Here is a 19,854-nt window from a genome sequence, read left to right on the forward strand (position 1 = left end):
AATTTTCTCAAAGTTGCCCTCATGTTACTGGTGTGTGGTGTCAGTGGTCACACGTCACAGTGACTCACATCTCACACTGACGGCTGGCCTGCTCCTGGTTTCTTCGGCGCTCAGCTGTGTCTTCAGCTGCGCTCCCACTGCTGATCAGCTCCGCCTCCGCTCTGCCCCTGCTGTGATCACGTGCGCATTCCTCCAGTCCTCCTCCGATCTGCTGGAGATCCTGTGAGATGGCAGCGCAGCAGCAGCATAAAGTTAAAGTACATCAAAATGTTTAAAGGGGCCGCGGAAACGAGTGGGCCACCTAAGGAACAGTGGGCCTCGACACTTGCGCGGGTATGCCAGGTGCTGACGCCGGCCCTGCTGAAGGCTCTGCATTTTAGTAGAGGATGTGGTTTCTTATGCAGGGGGCATTCTTTGATAAGATCTATGAGTTTGTTCTCTTCTTGAGAAGACTTAAACGACCTGTAAGTAGAACCTGTGGAGGCAATGTTAGTTTTGTGAACTGCCACTGGTGTTTTATGAGGTTTGACACCAGGGGTAATGGAACATGACAATGTAAAATCAAAACTGGGAACGTTTTAGATCAGTCTGGTATGGTAATTGCTCTGTTGCTGACCGCAAGGCACGTCAGCGAGTGGTGAAAACCACCCAACGCATCACAGGGACTCCATTTCCTGCTATTGAGGATGTTTACAAGAAGAGATGTCTACGTCACGCACACATCATTCTTAGGGACTCCTCTCATCCTGCCAATGAACACTTCCAAATTTGTTGAAATTTGCATAGGCTCTCATTTGTCACCATCACCCTTGTAATTCAATTTGGGTCTGTATGTAAAGTACTTTGCTTGCAAAAGTTTTTCTCTCTCGCTCTCTCTCTTCTTCTCTTTCTCCCTCTCCTTGATTCTCCTGAATTAAATCACTTAAAATTCAGATTCGATAGTGTCAGAATTCTGAATTTTTATAATCCATTTGCTCACCTCTACTAAATAGGGAGCCGTTAATCTTAAGACCTTGTGTGACCTTACATGAGTTTTATTTTAACATGTTTTCTACTAACACTGACTAAAAATATTTCATGTCAGTGAAAGCTACAACAAATGTTTTGAAGAAACATCGGTATATAATTGCACATATTATGATGGTTACTACATAAAAAGCAATGTGAATAAAGTTCACATGTATGAGACAGGAATATTCTTGTAAACATTAGTAAGCAGTAAGTAGATATTTGTCCTGTCTACAAAAACATTCGATAACTGAGTCTATAAATGCTGCTTTCAGGGGAGGTGTCCTAGGCACGAGGAGGGAATGGGAGGAGGAATTTGGACCTTTTAGTAAATGAAAAATGTGAAAATGATTCACATTAACTCCTGGAAAGGTTTGTGGAAGGAAGTGTAATATGGCTACTGCTGGGAAAGTAAGTAGGAAGTGTTTAGAGTTATAAGTTATGACAAGACACTATCTGCTCACCTATATATCTGTAATTTTTTTGAATTAATAGATGATGTGAGAATATTTAATGTTACATTTCTTGATGGTCTACACAATGTAGATAACATTGTGGAATTATAACCAGAGATCGAAGCAGTCATGCTGCTCTGCATAATGCTTCAACCCCTGGCCAACAATTGTTCACTATTAGACCATTACAGCTTCTCTCTTTGGAGTGGAAGAGTGTGGTGGTTTCAACTCATGGAACCAATCTATGAACATATCACAAGTGAGAATATGCATTGAAAAATACAGTATGTGCATTTTACAACCGATACATGTAAAATAAAAAAATAATGTGTTAGACTTGTTTAAAAACATGTCACCATGTTACATATACAGCTCCTATGCACACCAAAGTGTCTTTTTAGTGACAGAGTATAATCCCAGTCTGAGATTTATTCCTTAAGCAGTACATTACTTCATTCCTTCAGCCTCCCTACTGTTAAAAAAGGGCAGAATTTATTTATATTCCAGCTTTAGGAATCTTTTAAAAACTTAAATAAACACTCCAGGAAAAATGTATACATTGTGTTATGTCTACTGGAAGTCCTAAAGGAACCCTGAAGAGAGAATCCCTACGTCATGTTCCGTCTCCTATGACAGTGTACATATTGCTTACATAAATCTTTTAATTAGGTTATTTATGAAAATAAAATGGGCATTGAGTTAATTTTCAAAGCTGAGCAGTTAAAAAAATACTAATGTTTTCACTATTTCACATTACAAAAAGTAGAGACTGACTGAAGTATATAAATATGTACTGTAACACATTAATGTGCTGCCACCTGCTGACAACTTATCAAACAGCATTTTCTATCAACACTATTTTGCCTTTCTTTCTTTTTTTTTTTTTTTAAATGTTTAATTACAATTTAAACTCACCACCACCTACAGTGTATACCCTAGGAAAATTTTACTAATGCCCAGAATAATGCAGCAGACTCATAAAAATTTATAAATACATTTGTCTTATTGGTCATGAAAATTCCCCAGTGTATACACCATAGATCCACCACTAGAAGCCAAAACTGGGAATGACTCCAAATAAAGCTTATAGCTTTCAATTATGTGTACCAAATAAAAAAACAAAAAAATAAAAAATAAAATAAAAATAATCTGGTAGTAATGTTTTTTTTTTTTTTTTTCTACTCATTTGGTCCTGTACAAAATATATGATTTATCTTACCATCCTACAATTAAACTGAAAATGGGGTGACCAATGTGAATAAGGAGGGGAAGTGGATACTATCCTTGACTTCTGCAACTGAAGATGTTCAATTTTATTATTATTTCGAATTCAGGTAATCAAATGTAAAGCTGCGGTGTGCTGGGCACCTAAACAACCGCTCAGCATAGAAGAGATTGAAGTTGCACCACCAAAGGCTCATGAAGTTCGCATAAAGGTGATATTTATACTTGAAAACAACTTTATTATTTTTATAAGATTTATTATAGCAAGTTACTTATAAAAGATATTCCAAATGTACAAGATATGTGCAGAGGTTCTAATACTAAAATACTAGCAAAGTATCTTCTATTAAGAAATCTTAGTATTGTGCTGAATGCATAGGATAAGATTATAAGTCTAATAGATGGTGCCCTCTTTTTGAGGAGTGAATTATACTATATGATTATACTATTTGGTTATGATTATATCATCAACTTTGCTGCCATGTTAACCCCCAAGATGCCATAGTGCCTAATCACCTGCAGCATCTATGAGGTTAATCCACTCTGCCATACTTGAGTGAGGACGTGGTGGACGTTGGTCCAGAAAAGTCCCAAGAAGCTTAAAAAGACGCAAATTATGGTACACATATGTCATGCGCCGGAGACTTTTCTTGCATCAGTATAGTGGCAAAAAACGATTAGTAAGTGTCCTCCATTGTATCTGTGTGACCAAAAATCAGGGTGCATTTGCATTTGAAAGATGTTGCTGTGAACCCACAACATGTGGTCAAAGATGCTCTCAATGGAATTGAAACAGACGATTATTAGGCTGAAAAAAAAACATCAGAGAGATAACAGTTTTGGTAATATAAAAAATAAAAAAAGAGCGAAATGATGAAGCTCAGGTGCTGAAAATGGCCTGGACATCCATGGAAGACAACTGTAGTGGATGATTGCAGATTTTCATTCCACAGTGAAGAAACACCCCTTCACAACATCCACCCAAGTGAAGAACACTCTCCAGGAAGTGGCTGTATCAGTATCTAAGTCTATCATAAAGAGAAGACCTCATGAGAGCAAATACAGAGGGTTCACCACAAAGTGCAAACCATTAATCAGCCTAAAAAATAGAAAGGCCAGATTAGACTGCAAAAAAAAAAAAAAAACATTTAAAGAAACCACCCAGTTCTGGACAGATGAAATTAAATTTTGGACCGATGAAACTAAGCTCAACCTATACCAGAATGATGGGAAGAAGAAAGTATGGAGAAGGCTTGGAAGGGCTTATGATCCAAAGCATACCACATCCTCTGTAAAACATGGTGGAGGTAGTGTGATGTCATGGGCATGCATGACTTCCAATGGCACTAGGTAACTAGTGTTTATTGATGATGACTGAAGACAGAAGCAGATGAAGATGAATTCTGAAGTGTAAAGGGATATATGTTCTGCCCAGATTCTACCAAATGCAGCAAGGTTGTTTAGATGGCTGAGTCACTCACCAGATCTCAACCTGATCGAGCATGCATTTCACTTGTTTAAGACAAAACTTAAGGCACAAAGACCCACAAACAAGCAACAACTAAAGACAGCTACAGTAAAGGCCTGGCAAAGCATCACAAAGGATGAAACCCAGTGTTTGGTGATGTCCATGGGTTCCAGACCAGACAGTCATTGTCTGCAACGGATTCTCTACAGAGTATTAAAAATAAACATTTTATTTATGGTAATATTAATTTGTCCATTTACTTCTGAGCCCCTGAAGTGAGGAAGCTTTGTAGAAAAATGGTTGGAATTCCTAAATGTTCCACAGAATATTTTGGTTCAACCCCTTGAATTAAAACTGAAAGTCTACACTTAAATTGCATCTCAGTTGTTTCATTTCAAATCCAATGTCGTGGCATGGGGAGTCATTTAGATTGTGTTCCTGTCCAAATACTGTATTTCTGGATCTAACTGTATATCATTTTAAAGCAACAATAACAACATGAACATAGGTACATTTCCTTGTCAAAACTATTTGGTTAGACAATGAGTTTTTATGGAACATTGGCAATTCCCAAAGATTGTATTAGGGGACATCCATACAGGATGCATGTTGGGGAGGAACACAGACTTTACTGCAGATATGTGGTAAAATCCAAGAGTTTTGTGTGCATTTTGATGAGGACTTTGCTGCAGATTTCATCCTTTGCAATGCAACATATCTACCATGTGTGGATGTACCATTAGGGTGCTATTGCACATTGTGCCCAAGCGACTATAAACAGTTGGATACCTGTTAATAGCTGTGCTGCACCTGTACTTGATGTGAAACTGTCTCTAGTACAGGATATCATGGCAATTAGTGGTAATCCACACGTGGTTAAGATGTAAAATCTTATGTGTTCCAACAGATTGTGGCGACTGGAATTTGTCGTTCAGATGATCATATTTTAAAAGGGGAAATAACTGACATGAAATACCCTGTGATACTGGGCCATGAAGCTGCTGGAATTGTAGAGAGTGTTGGTGAAGGAGTAACAGATCTGAAACCCGGTAAGGCTTATAATAATACAAATAGGTAAAAAGTAAAATTAATTGTCAAGGAAATCTTTAAAAACGTACACCTTTGTGACAGATTTGTATTATTGCTTCAAGTTACAGTAACTAAACTTTGACTAAAGATATCTCTCATGAGCAAAGGGTTTGGGACCACTGTGTCAATCAACCAGTTTGACTTACACATAAGTAAATCCTAAGGGTGCTATCTTGGCAGTCCATTTAAACCTTATACAGGCAACTGGATATTTCTGCAGGGGAGCCACTAGGCTGTTACCTCTTGGAATGGTTGACTGCTTACTAGAGATGAGCAAAGTTTTGAAAAATTTGATTCGGTAACTTTGCCGAATTATCCAAGAAATTAGATTTGTTCCAAATTAATTTATCTCTGCAATATACATTGGAACATTGCTGTGGCAGGCCTTGGATCCTTCAGAGGGTCTGAGGCTGCCATAGCAACTGAATGGAACCCTAGATCTCAGCACGGGGAAGCCATTCGGGATACAGATTGCACAGAGCTCCCAGGAAAAGACCTCTCAGATGCCGTGATGAAACCTTCAGATGAAACCTTCAGATGAAACCTTGTTCTTGCTCGTATTGTTTTTGCATTTGAATTCCTCCAGTAAACAAGCACACTAGTTTACTGCAGACCCTGACTCTCTGAACTTATTTTCCATTGGGGTGCACCACACCTTATCATTCCTTACGGAGAGCAGCAGCACGTGGTGACACCCTGATTTCCAGGGGACCTAGCATAACCTTGATGCCACCCTAAACCTGGCCACTGCAGATGTAGGTAAGGGGTTAAAGTTACAGGCTCAAAGCTTAACGTGGTATTATGGTTTCATAAAATTAATGATCTATCCTTAGGATAGGTCATCAATTTCAGATTGATGGAGGCCATACTTTCTGCATCCCCATCAATCAACTGGGGGCTACAGTACCAGTGCTAGTGCAAGAGCTGCATTCTCTTCAGTGTTTACCTGCACACTGTCTATATTATAGTGGAGGTGCAGTGCAATTATAACTGTTCATCGCATTCAAGTAAACAGGAGAGGATAGTGTACATGTAATTACACTGCACAACCACTACAATGTAGACAGAGTACACACAACATTGAAAAGGACACGGGAAAGTGTACATGTAATTGCACAGCAACATCACTACAATGTAGACACTGTGCAGGTAAACATTGAAAAGGACAAAGGGCCTGTCCAAACAGCTGATCAACGAGAGTCAGACCCCCATCGACCTGATATTGATGACCTATGCTAAGGATAGGTCATCAATATCACAAAAGGGAATACTCATCAATACTCATAACTGATCTCATTTATAGTAAATGTTATGTTGCCATAGAGATCATGTATGGATCCAAATAACCAAGTTAAACAATATCTACTTTCGGTCTGTTAAGAATGGTGATAGCAGTGTGCACAGTTGCAAGAAAAGGTCAATAAACACTTTGCAATTACCTGGATTTCTGCCCTGATTAGTAATAAAATGTGATCTGATTATTATCGAAGTCACACTTAAGATGGATTTAAACGACCGTTAATGTGAACTCTCATTCTTGATCATCTGCCCATTATGTGGTGCCGATCACCTGATAAACAAGTGAGAACGCTCGTTAGTAGGGTGATCCTGTAGTTCGTGCAGGCATCAGTCATTTACTAAACTGTAAATTTAAGAAGTTATACGTTATCCCCTATCCACAAAATAGGGGATAACTATTTTCTGGGGGTCAGACCTCTAGGACCCTCACCGATCCCGAGAACGGAGGCCCTGTGCCCTCCATCTGTTGAAGTGGCAGGTTGAACATGTGCCGCTCTCAGGATCACTGGGGGTCCCAGAGACTCAACCCCCTGCAATGAGTTATTCATCCCCTATCTTGTGGATAGGGGAAAACCTCTAAACATGCCACAACCCCTTTAACAATACATTAATTCTCATATCCCCTTTCTTACAGGAGACAAAGTCATCCCATTGTTTATGCCTCAGTGTAAAAAATGCAAATGTTGTGTAAGTTCCGACACAAATGTGTGCTGCAAAAATGAGTAAGTGTTTACTTAACTTGAGAACATATGAAATATTTTTTTAATATGATTATTTTCATAATATATGTACAGTATGCCAACTTCTCTTTATGTAAGGAAGTTTTATAGTTATTATGAAGGTAAGGTAGTTATGTAGTTATCGCCAGTGGCATAGCCATAGGGGTTGCAGAGGTAACACTTGACACCAGGCTCTGGTGCCTGATTGGGTCCAGAAGCCCAGGACCATTAAGTTATGCCATTGATAATCTCCCAATTAGATGGCCATTAGATGAAACAATCTTTGGCAATCTATTCTGTAAAGTCAGATTAAAGTTGGTGGAATCCCCGGAGCAAACAATCTGGTGGCAACCCACCATAGCTTTATTTATTTTTAAGTAACCATAGTTCACCAAAGGCCAAACTGAAAATATTGAAAACAAAGAATATGCATATAGTATTACTGATAGGAGTTTTAGGAATACTGTGATCCAAAATGAAGTCTGCAGGCAAAACATTTACATTCCTGCACAGACAACCCCCTAGACAAATCAGTACTATAAACCTTTTTTTTATGAACTTCTTGTCTGTGGTGGTGCAGAAGCATATCTCCCTTAAAGGGGTTGTCCCACGAAAAATATTCTAGAGTTTTCAAAAATCACCTGGATCTGAATAGTTTTGTAAGTGCATGTAATTAAAAATGTATTTTGTAGCTACTGAGTTATTCAATAAAATGTATCTGTATAGCACCTGCTGTTTGCTTTTTTCTTATTTCTTTGACCTGCTCCCTGAGATGGCCGCACATGCTCAGTTTCATCCTTTAACTGCCTCCTGAGCTGTGATAGGGCGAGCATGGACACGCCCCCTTAGCTGCAGCAGGAAAGACCCTCCCCTTGAGCTGTCAGCTTGATATAAATCTAGCAGAGCAATGAATGGGGAGATCTCTGGATCCATGTGAGGTACAGAGCTGGTTCTAGCTTTGTTAGGAAGAGGTTGTCATGTACTATATGATGTCTGGTTTTCATTCTTTACATTAGTCATGGAATAACTCCTTTAATAGAGAATAAGACAACCTGCTAGAGTAAAAGCCCTGAGCCTAAGATGGCTGCAGCAATGCAGAAAGAAAAGGGGAAGCTAAATAGATTAACAGTGTGCTGCAGCAAGAAAGAGAGAAGAGAAATGAGAGTTTATCTGGCTTAAAGTGAGCTTAACCTTTCAACCAACTTTGTATTAATCAATAGTACGGTGTGTGTACACAAGGAATTGCACAATTTCTGGCAATTATTTGACTGGCATTTGTTACCAGTTTTCACCTGTTCATGCTGAACGTCTAAGCAGTTTTGGTGGGTGGAGACAAGATCACATCAACTGCACACATACATTAGAGGATAATCTGCTTCCTAAGTTTCCCACACTCACTCAGAAGCAGCCACAAGACAAAGTCAGTTCAGAAAAGGGATGGGAGATGGAATCTGATAACTCTAGAACAAGGCATTTTTCTCAGATAAGATATATTACAAAGTTTCTCATAGTCACTTGTAATATTGATTTATGCAAAGTTGTGTGAAAAGTTAGGTACTGTTTAATTTAGAGAACTATGAAAATAAATTAGTTGCTGGCTGTCCTGGGCTACTAAGACAGCAGTGGGCCCTAAACAATGAGAAATTTGTAGAGATAGCCTGCAAAGAGAGGGCCGTATTGATTTACACCAGCCAAGTAAGATAATGCAGTTAGGTTAATGACTGTGCATAACAGTAAGTCTAAGCTAGTTTGCCAGTGAAGGTGCCTTGAGCGACCTGGCAAAAAAAAGACCTATTTGTGATATGAACTCCTATAATACTAAATCCGTGTGTGATTCATGGGAATCACACTGAGACGATTAATTAAACCAAATTGAGGGATAGCTGCCACAACCAACAGTATGTATATAAGAGCACATTAATGGCCTGTTCTTAATGTTTAAGTATTATGTCTATGGAAGTACTGTCGGAGCCTTATCAGTAAATATTTTGTTCATCCAAGAACTGTCTGCGACTGTTATTCCCGTGTGGGAGGAGACCAACTACACCCCATGCTTTAGATGAACACTCAGCATTGGGTTGTTACACCCACACAAACTCAATTGGTCCAATGAAGTTGCAGCATGTGCAATGTCTTCTTTTAGGTGTCCAGCCTAACTGACCTGTTGGTGTCAGTCTGGTGAACTTTATCGCCCCTGATGACTACGCCACAGCCTCCCCCCAGTATGCTGAGACAGAGCTGTTTGAGACTTTCTGGTGCCAACATGACATCACATCATCATTACTGAGCACCAATGGATAGCTGGGATGACATTGATATGGGCTGTAGACATTGCGGCACCGCTATTGATGCTTGCAAAAGATGCTTATTTCCTCTCTGGCCTTCTTAAGCAACAAGACAGTTCTGGTAGAGACCCATACTTCCTTCTCAGGGTGGAGTCCTTGTAGCACACATTATAGGTGCTCTCCCTATATTTCAGCCCTGGCTCAGACTATAAATTCATTGTGATTCTTAACATACTGTAGTCTGCTTTTTTGTCTCAGGCTTAATGTGTATATATATATATATATATATATATATATATATATATATATATGAAAAAAGAAAAAAAGGGGCAGCACCGTATCTTGAGAAAACAGGGGGGTACAGCTGGCCCAGTTGGGATTAAGCAAACCCAATATATAAAAGTCGAAAAACAGGCAGCACTCCATAAAATACAATTTGAAAAAAGTTTATTCACCCATGCAGGACATGCAACGTTTCGGCTCTATGCTGGAGGCTTGAGGAAGGCTCCAGCATATAGCCGAAACGTCGCATGTCCTGCATGGGTAAATAAACTTTTTTCTAATTTTATTTTATGGAGTGCTACCCATTTTTCGACATATATATATATATATATATATATATATATATATATATAACTTCTATGTTAAGCAGACGTCATACAGTGGCATCCATCACCATAGCAATTCATTGTAAAAAAGAACTTTATATATTAACGTATACGTTTTTAGTATTTTTTTACTGGAATCTGCAGGATTGAATTCCAGTTAACTGTTTCCTTCTATTTTTTAAACAGCATTGGGAAATATAATGGAGTGCTATTGGACAACACCAGCAGATTTACCTGTAAGGGGAAACCTGTTCATAACTTTGTTAGTACCAGCACTTTTACCGAGTACACAGTGGTTGATGACATTGCTGTTGCTAAGATACACCAGGATGCACCGCTGGATAAGGTCTGCCTTATTGGCTGTGGATTCTCCACCGGATATGGCTCTGCTGTGAAGGCTGCTAAGGTAAGTGCTAGATTTAGTCCTTTTTATCTTTATTGTAGGTAAAGGTGCTGTCACAGACACTCCCGTGCCAGGTGCCAGGAGATCAGAGAGACTGGCAACACGTGGGTTAATCTGACTGGTTCCTTGTGGATAATTTGTGTTTGTATTGTTTTGGTAATGACCACACCTCTTGCAGGTGTTGTTGGTTTGGTCATTTAACTTTCCCAATTTATTACTGCTTACCCCTTCTGGGGGTGCAGTTTATAGCTTCAGTTTCTGGACACTGGGCTAGCTGGTTGTTGGATCTCAGTTGAGCTCCTGGCGCTGCCTTTGCTCCACGTGAAGTTAAGTGTCGTCTTCTCTATTTGTAGTGTGTTTGTTGTATTTCCCTGTTTTTTGGATCTAGGCCTGAGGGAGACTCCTGTTCATCCTTCTGGTGAAGGAATAGGTTGTCTCAAGTCCTGTCACTATACCAGGGCCCTAGAGTGTGTGTTAGGGCTCTAGGTTCCTGTGTATGAACTTTCCTACCATAGAGGTCAGTTTATACTGTTAGTTAGTCAGGATTTGGATTAGGGTTGTTATAGGAGGTGACCTTCTCCTCTACCCTAGTTCCCAAGCCTAGTTCCTGTCCCCTTTCCTCCTGTGCTCGATGTGGAGTTTCCTACCCACACCGCATCCGTGACAGGTGCTCTAGCTAATCAAAAATTGCAATGTGGTCATGAGAGCTTTAAACATTAAATAAATGATATTCACCTCCACCGATCCCTCACGGCAGCCCCTGGCCTGCAGGTAAGAGGAACTGCAAGTAAAGGAGAGCAAAGCTTATTAAACCATCTGACATTGGAGCTGATGTTTAAATGTGTGTTCCCAGCCCATATACAGCAAGTAATGTATAGTGACCAACCCCTATAACTGTGTATTTCAATGTTTTATTGCTTGCCCCTATTCATTGCATTTCCTAACATTCATTGTTACCGAAAGGTTATAGAAAATTCCCAATGTCATGGCTGGTGAAGAACAAACAAAGAGAGTTTTGTGAATTATTTGTTGCCTATATACAGTAATGTGTTCTATCCTTGTACCAACAGTTACAGCAGTGGTTCTACAATTTTTTTTTTTATTGTAGGTTAAACCCGGATCTACCTGTGCAGTATTTGGTCTGGGAGGAGTGGGTTTGTCTGTGATTATTGGATGTAAAGCAGCTGGAGCTTCTAGGATTATAGCCGTTGATTTAAACAGTGACAAATTTGCAAAAGCCAAAGAATTTGGAGCCACTGATTTTATCAACCCTAAAGATTATGACCGTCCTATCGATGAAGTGCTGACAGAGATGACTGAGGACGGAGTGGACTATGCTTTTGAGGTCATTGGAAACACTGGAGTCATGGTACGTTAAAGACTAAAACATTTGGAAATAATTACATCATTATAAAATGTCACATTTTGGCCATCTCTCTTTGACAATTTGTGTCTCGAACCAATATTGTCGGCACTGTAACCATATTGTCATATTTCTCAATGCTGACCTGTGTTTTATTGTGTCTTTCCATTAGACATCTGCTCTCAAATCCACTCACTTTGGCTATGGAAAAACTATGATTGTAGGTGTTGCTCCTTCAACCGCTACCATTTCCTTTGATCCAATGCTAGTTCTAACTGGACGTGTTCTGACTGGAGCTGTTTTTGGAGGTATTATATTCCGTTCTGGAGCTCCTGTACTATACAATTTGTATGTAAAGACTGTGCATTTGTACCGTATTGTACAGCAGATCCTCCAAAGTGTGGAGTAATGTGTCACTAATGTTTGATTGCCAATTCAATAGACAACTGCAAAGCAGGTCATACACTAGATCATTTCTATTAATGGGGTACACATCTGTCACTTTGCACAAATAATTGAACCTGACAAAATGTTCAAAACATCAGATTAAGTTTTTCACAGATATCTGCATTCACCAACAGTTATCTGAAATTCCTGGTGTATGGTCAACTAAACCTGAAATTACAAGTATGTACATGGGCTATCCCTCCTGTAAATGTTATATTCATTGTATAGACCATGAAAAATTAACTATGTTTATCACTTTCATCCATTAAAGGAATATTACGGTATTGCAATTTTCAGTTGACAGAAAACAACACATTATCACTTACTAATATCTACTGTTTATCTGTAATGCCCCATTTTCCTACATTCCATTGTGGTCATGTGACATTTTTCACCGTTTCTCGACATGATGTCTATATCTGAGGCTTGGTAAGGCTTGTAGGGTTGTGCCCTGCCCTGTAGATGTGATGTCAGCAATGATGCTGTGTCTTAGAGTAGGGTTTTTCCAGCAGGGCTTCCAGCAGGCTTGGATCCTGGGGTGCCATCAAAAATTTTAGGGCTCTATCCCCGCCCACATTTTTATTCACAATGTTTACCAATCACCTTAAATAATATGACCATTATATTGTATGGATTATTATGACTACAAGCATACCCATTTTCTGTGATATTTAATTTAAAAAAAAGTAAACCCATAAGGCATAAAAAAATCTATTCTTCACAGCAGATAAGGCAGCAGTTCCTTTCCATCTTTTTTTTGTAAAAGTTGCAATTTTCTGCAAAGTTATTGTTACAAAAAAATAGTAAAACAAAAACCATTAAGGTTTTTGTAACATCCTTAGCATTAAATATCACAAAACAATATTTGGTGTCCTTGTAATTATAATAAGCTGTACAATATAATGAATTTATTATGTATAGTGGTTGGTAGATGGTGCTATTTATTTCCTTTCATTTCAGTAATATACTATTCATTTAGTGTTATAACTATGCGGAAAATAATTTTTTAAGCATAGAAAATTCAACCATTCCAACAGAGAAGGTCTGTAGTTTTAAGGCTCATGCACACGACCGTATGCCCTCCGAGACAGACTGTCCTTGAGCGGGCCATATGTCCCATAGCGGCATACATTGTGTGCATGGAAGCGCACAGCATCATAGGTTACTATGTTCTTGTGCGCATCGGGCGGCCCGCGGGACTATTGTCCTGCACTCTTATGATATTATGAGTGCAGGACAATAGTCCCACTGGTGGCCCGATGTACACAGCATCATAGTAGCCTATGATGCTGTGCGCTCCCGTGCACACGATGTATGCCGCTCTGGGACATATGGCCTGCTCAAGGACCGTATGTCTCGGAGGGCATACAGTACTGTGCATGAGCCCTTATGGTAACTCTTCTTCCTGACATACAGAAGGTCAGGAGTTCAAATTCTGATAAAGGCTGGAAAACTACACTAACAATGAACTATGTTAGAGTTACATTTACTTCTATTGTTTCATCTGATGTTAACAGTGTATATCAATGTGCACATCTATCTACCTTGCTTGAAGAGGTACAAGCTCAGTTACTCTCCCCACTGTCAGATCCTCATTCATATGTCTGGCATAGTGAATTTCTGTTTACTGAACAGCACCCCATACAAACTGCATTCTCGCTGCTTATCAGGGAAGTACTGTACCAGAGCCTAGACTGTAACACAACAATGTGCATGGAAGCTGAAAAAAAACTGCTTTGTGAGCAAAGAAGTACTACTGAGGACTATATTTACAGCTGTCAGAGGGGGAAGGAGACTAACTAGGGAACTAACGGGGGAATAAACTGGTGGAGTTTTAGAATAGAACATAGTTTAAGCAAGAGTTTTGAGAGTTGTAGACAGAAAACAGAGACATGGGCCATATAATGTAGTTTAGCAGTTACCCACAAAAAAACTGATCAGCAGAGGGCTTATGGGGACACAGGGAAGATATAAAAAGGTGAGCACGTCAATAGAAAATCTATAAAACAATATCTTCTTTATTTAGTCCATTTTAAAATGCAGATCTAAGCCATGCAAAAGTTTACACATTTCAGCAAACTACAAATCTGCCTTAAAAGGGGTTTTCTGGGATTTTTTAACTGATGACCTATATCAGGGGTGGCCAACCTTACAGACACAAAGAGCCAAAAAAAAACAAAAAAAAAAAACTTATGACTACCAGGAGCCACAAGCTATACATTTACACACAAGTCACCATATTTTTCGCCCTACAAGATGCACCTAGGTTTTAACAAAGAAAAATAAGAGAAAAAAAGATTTTTCATCTGATCTGAGGTCTGATAAAAATATATATATATTTTTTTTCATTAGCAGAGAAAAAAAGAAAAAATATATTTTTCATCAGACCTCAGGTCAGACTCCTAAATCAGATCCCCAATCCTTATCTGACCTAAAATAAGATCCCCAAACCTCATCAGACCTCCAAATCAGATCCCCAAAATAAGACCCCCAATGCTCGGATCAGACTCTCAGTGTCAGACCCTAAGTGCTCAGATCTGCCCCCCCCATGCTCAGATCAAGACCCCCCATGCTCAGATCAAGACCCCCTTTGCCCAGATCAGGACCCCCCCCCCCCATGCTTAAATCAGACCCCCATGATCATTTCTATTATAACAAAACAAAATAAATCTCTTCCCTCTTCTACTACGTTCTCACACTGTGTACATCAGGATGTAGTGGAGAGTGAGCTGGAGCTGCAAAGTAGCAACAGTGCCCCATCAGGAAAAGAGATCTGAGAATGGGGTGGAGAGTGAGCCGCCTGACTGCTTCCCGGCTCCTCAGCTAGAGCCGCACTTGAAGAAGCAAAGAGCCGCATGTGGCTCAAGAGCCACAGGTTGGCCACCCCGGACCTATATGATCGGTGGGTGTCCAACATCTGGGACCCCCACTGATAAGCTGTTTGAGAAGCCACTGGTGCTCGCAGTAGCACTGAAGCTTTCTCTCTGCTCACCAAGCACAATGCCATACATTGTATAGCAATTCAGCCGCATTCACTCAATTGAGCTGAGCTGCATATAAGCCATGTTACCACCGAACATGACGTCACATGGCCTAGACAAATCTGTGAGAAGGCCATGCTACTACTGCAAGCGTGGTTGCCTTCTCAAACCGCTGGTCGACATGTGTCCTGGGTGTCAATCAAATACTCTCATCCTAGCAGAGCAAAGAGTACTGGATTAACTGGGTGAGAGGCCTAAATCAGGATTTGGGGGGTTCTGTCTCTCCTTGGGGTTCTTACTCTCTCTGCAGTACTCTCTGCTCCACACCGAAACAGATATCTGCAGATGAGGTGATGGCTTTTTTATTATCCAGGTCATGTCTCAAGGACTTGCTAAAGGGTTGAACATTGACTTACAGGATAACTGCCTTACATCTGGTGGCATTAGCGGCAGAGCTTGTCAGGAGCTCATTTGCCTCCCTTTCTTCGCAGTATTCCAGAGGAGCATGTATGGCCTATAAGCTTTGTCATATCGATTAAGGCGCTCTCCTCAAGGAGAGATAGTACCCCCCAAATCCTGACTTAGGCCTTTCACCCACTTAAGCCAGTACTCTCTGCTCTGTACTGATGAGGGTTAATCACCCTGAAAGATCTGTCTGCAGATGAGGTGCTGACTTATTTATTATCCAAGTCGTGTCTCAAGGCTAAGCTAAAAGATTGAAACTGACTGGTAGGTTAGCTGCCTTACATCTGGTGGCATTAGCGGCAGAGCTTGTTAAGAGCTAATTTGCATCCCTTTCTTCCCAGTATTCCAGAGGAGCATGTATGGCCTATAAGCTTTGTCATGCCAATTAAGGCGCTCTCCTCAAGGAGAGATAGTACCCCCCCAAATCCTGACTTAAGCCTTTCACCCACTTAAGCCAGTACTCTCTGCTCTGTACTGATGAGGGTTAATCACCCTGAAACAGCTGTCTGCAGATGAGGTGCGGACTTATTTATTATCCAAGTCGTGTCTCAAGGCGTAGCTAAAAGATTGAAACTGACTAGTAGGTTAGCTGCCTTACATCTAGTGGCATTAGAGGTAGAGCTTGTTAAGAGCTCATTTGCATGCCTTTCTATCGTGGATCACTACTGTAACACTAGTGATATAATGAACACGTTTAGTGTTGATTTATTTGATAATCTCTTTAATTACTATAATCTATCAAATTGATATAATATTAAAACAGGAAAGTAAAGGAAAAGTAACGGGAAACAGGAAAGTCGAAATATTGGGGTTCATTTATGAACAGATATATTACACTTTTGTGGCATATATCTGGCGCAGATTCTGTTGCACGCCAGTCTTAATAAATGACCCTCATTATATTTAATAATAACTTCTGTTATTTGTGGCAGGATGGAAGAGTAAAGATGATGTACCAAAACTTGTGTCTGATTATATGAATAAGAAGTTTAACTTTGATGGGCTGATAACACACAGATTACCATTTCTGAAGATCAATGAAGGATTTGAACTTCTGCGTAAAGGAGAGAGGTAGGCTTTATGTCTTAAAATAATTCGAAATGATGAAGGTATATTTATCCACCCTACCACTGACTATTCTGTAACAAGTAATAAAGCATGTTCTGGATTGCAAGTGTCCCTTAAAGAAGCACTCCAGTTAACTAATTAGGAAATTTCTAACAGCAGAATGTTTCAATAATGTTTCAACTCAATATACCGGTAAATCCATATGCAGTAAAATCCCCATAAATGCACTGTACGCTTGACTATGAAGTGATTTTAGAAACACAGAGTACTGACTGCTATAAAGAGTTATTGAGAAATAATGGATAAAGATAACTTGAAAATGTATATACTATAGAAGTCTATAACAAATGTATTTTCTTTTTAGTATCCGTACAGTGTTGACTGTTTGAAGAGCCTGATCCCAGTCATTATCTAACAAAAATCTCTAATGTTGTCTTCTTGCAACCTTCATTTATCACAATAAATTTGTATTACTTTCTATTATATGACTGAAATATCTAATATTACAGAATATGATGGGTGTATACTGTATTTTCAAGATATCATGTTATTTGGATACACATTAGTAAAATATGCTTAAAGGGGTTGTCTAGGATTTCTTTTTCAACTCCTGTCTGCTATACCTGTGGAGAAAACTATACTCACCTACTACCCACTGCTCTGATCCATCTCCCTTCACTGGTCTTCCAGTCCCTGTCTGTCAACTTCCAGATTGACGGGCTACCATGTGCCGATGCAGTCAATGATTGGCCTCAGGGATGACATGTCTTCAAGTGTTATGTCACTGCTGGATCACGTGCTGCTTGGGGTAGTCATTGACTGTAACAGCTCACGTGACCTCAACTATCCAGAAGTTTACAGACAGAGACTAGAAGACCAGTGAAGGGAGTTAGAATTGAGCAGACCCTTTTTCTCGCAACTTCAGGGTTGAAAAGCTTAAAAAGTCGCAAATTATTGCGAACACATGGCATGCTCCATAATTTGTTATGCCACTAATCAGTTATGCCACTATAGTGGTGTAACTAGGTTGATTAACGTCTGTCTATATATAAATTTTGTGCAACAAAATAAAGAACAGGCAAAAACCCTGTTGGAAAATTACTTTTGTGTCACCATCTCTGACTGCATTTGAGACAATTTTTCTTCTGCTACAGAGCTAATTCCCACAGTACACATACTATAATATCTCTGGAGAGAGTTGTAGATTTTTTTTTTGTCGTTTCTTTCATTTACTCCCTGAGGAGCTGTGTATGACACATTGGGTGCATCACATACAGGCGATAGCAAAACACAATACTTATTAGGCTGGGTTCACACGGGCGAGTTTTCCACGCGGGTGCAATGCGTGAGGTGAACGCATTGCACCCGCACTGAATCCGGACCCATTCATTTCTATGGGACTGTGCACATGAGCGGTGATTTTCACGCATCACTTGTGCGTTGCGTGAAAATCGCAGAATGCTCTATACTGTGAGTTTTTCACGCAACGCAGGCCCTATAGAAGTAAATGGGGCTGCGTGAAAATCGCAAGCATCCGCAAGCAAGCGTTTTTCACGCATGGTTGCTAAGATGAAAGTCTATTCACTGTATTATTTTCCCTTATAACATAGTTATAAGGGAAAATAATAGCATTTTTTAATACAGAACGCTTAGTAGAAGGTCAATTGAGGGTTAAAAAAAATAAAAAATTAACTCACCTCCTCCTGCTAGCTGCCGATCTCTTCTTACTTCTTTAATCATGAGCTGCCGGCTAAAGGACCTGTGGTGACGTCACATCACATTGGACCATGTGATGAGCTCCGTGACGTCACCACAGGTCCTTTGACAGGTCCTGAAGAAAGAACAGGAGACCGGCAGCTACGCGATTAATTGGAGGAGGTGAGTTCGTTTATTAAAAAATTTTTAACCCTCAATTGACCTTCTACTAAGCATTCTGCATTAAAGAATGCTATTATTTTCCCCTATAACCATGTTATAAGGGAAAATAATTACATCTACACAACACCGAACCCAAACCTGAACTTCAGTGAAGAAGTTCGGGTCTGGGTACCACAGTCAGTTATTTATCACGCGCGTGCAAAATGCATTGCACCCGCGCGATAAAAACTGAACAACGGAACGCAGTTGCAGTCAAAACTGACTGCAATTGCGTACCTACTCGTGCGGGTTTGCCGCAATGCACCCGGGACGCATCGAGAGCCAAAACGTGACGCCTGTGTGAACCCAGCCTTAGACTTTATGGATTTTACTAAAGCTGTGGCGCAACCAAAAGAACAAGTGGACACTCATGTGGGATTTAAACTTGTCACAGCTTTATTGACTAATAACACATAACTCTGAAAACAATATGCCTGCCACAGTGGGCCGCTGCTGGCACAATATTGTAACCCAACTTCCAAGAGTCTCCAACCGAGAGATGAACCCGTGGGGTACCAGGTCTCTGTATTAAGTCCCCAAATTCCATAAGTTCTGGCCTCACAACCCCGCCAAAATAAAGCTGTGACCAAAAAGTACAATATAGAAATAATATCCGTAAATTATTTTTTATTCGTAATTATTTATACATTTTATTTATTATTATTATTTTTTTTATAATTAACTAAATTAGATTTTGAAAACATAAAACAACGGAATAAAAAACATGGGTAGGGTGGGAGGGCTAGTCACCTTGAAAGACTAAAGCTGACATGTACTTTGTGCTGAAGAACTAATATGCTGGGAAGAACCAGTGATGACGTGATGACGTAGGAGTAGGACGTCGCGCTCTCCCTTCCTCCTCCCGTGGTTCGGCTTCCCGGCTTCTTTTGAGCGTCTCTGCGGCCTTTCCCCCTCTCCCTAGACCCGGGGGCTCGAGATGTAGTCCTTGCTTCAGGTGCGCCCCTGTTTCTGCTTCCAAGTGTGCCTCCAGGTGTGTCCCCTCCTCTCCCTCCTCACCTTGCCTTACCCAGACTGTGGACTTCTTACCCGGTTCT

General features: G+C 40.1%; 1 protein-coding gene across 1 annotated transcript; it reads left to right on the forward strand.

Annotated features, from left to right (window-relative positions):
• The first annotated feature begins 1,300 nt into the window (after window positions 1–1,300).
• LOC122944140 (alcohol dehydrogenase 1-like) lies at window positions 1,301–17,983 on the forward strand. Its single transcript, XM_044302372.1, has 9 exons — window positions 1,301–1,419; window positions 2,798–2,899; window positions 5,063–5,204; window positions 7,178–7,265; window positions 10,342–10,561; window positions 11,667–11,927; window positions 12,094–12,229; window positions 16,747–16,885; window positions 17,247–17,983. The coding sequence occupies exons 1-9, from the start codon at window positions 1,402–1,404 to the stop codon at window positions 17,269–17,271; spliced, it is 1,131 nt and encodes a 376-aa protein (XP_044158307.1). The 5' UTR covers window positions 1,301–1,401; the 3' UTR covers window positions 17,272–17,983.
• The last annotated feature ends 1,871 nt before the right edge of the window (window positions 17,984–19,854 follow it).

Source organism: Bufo gargarizans, chromosome 1, assembly GCF_014858855.1.
Source record: "Bufo gargarizans isolate SCDJY-AF-19 chromosome 1, ASM1485885v1, whole genome shotgun sequence".
Classification (NCBI taxonomy): domain Eukaryota; kingdom Metazoa; phylum Chordata; class Amphibia; order Anura; family Bufonidae; genus Bufo; species Bufo gargarizans.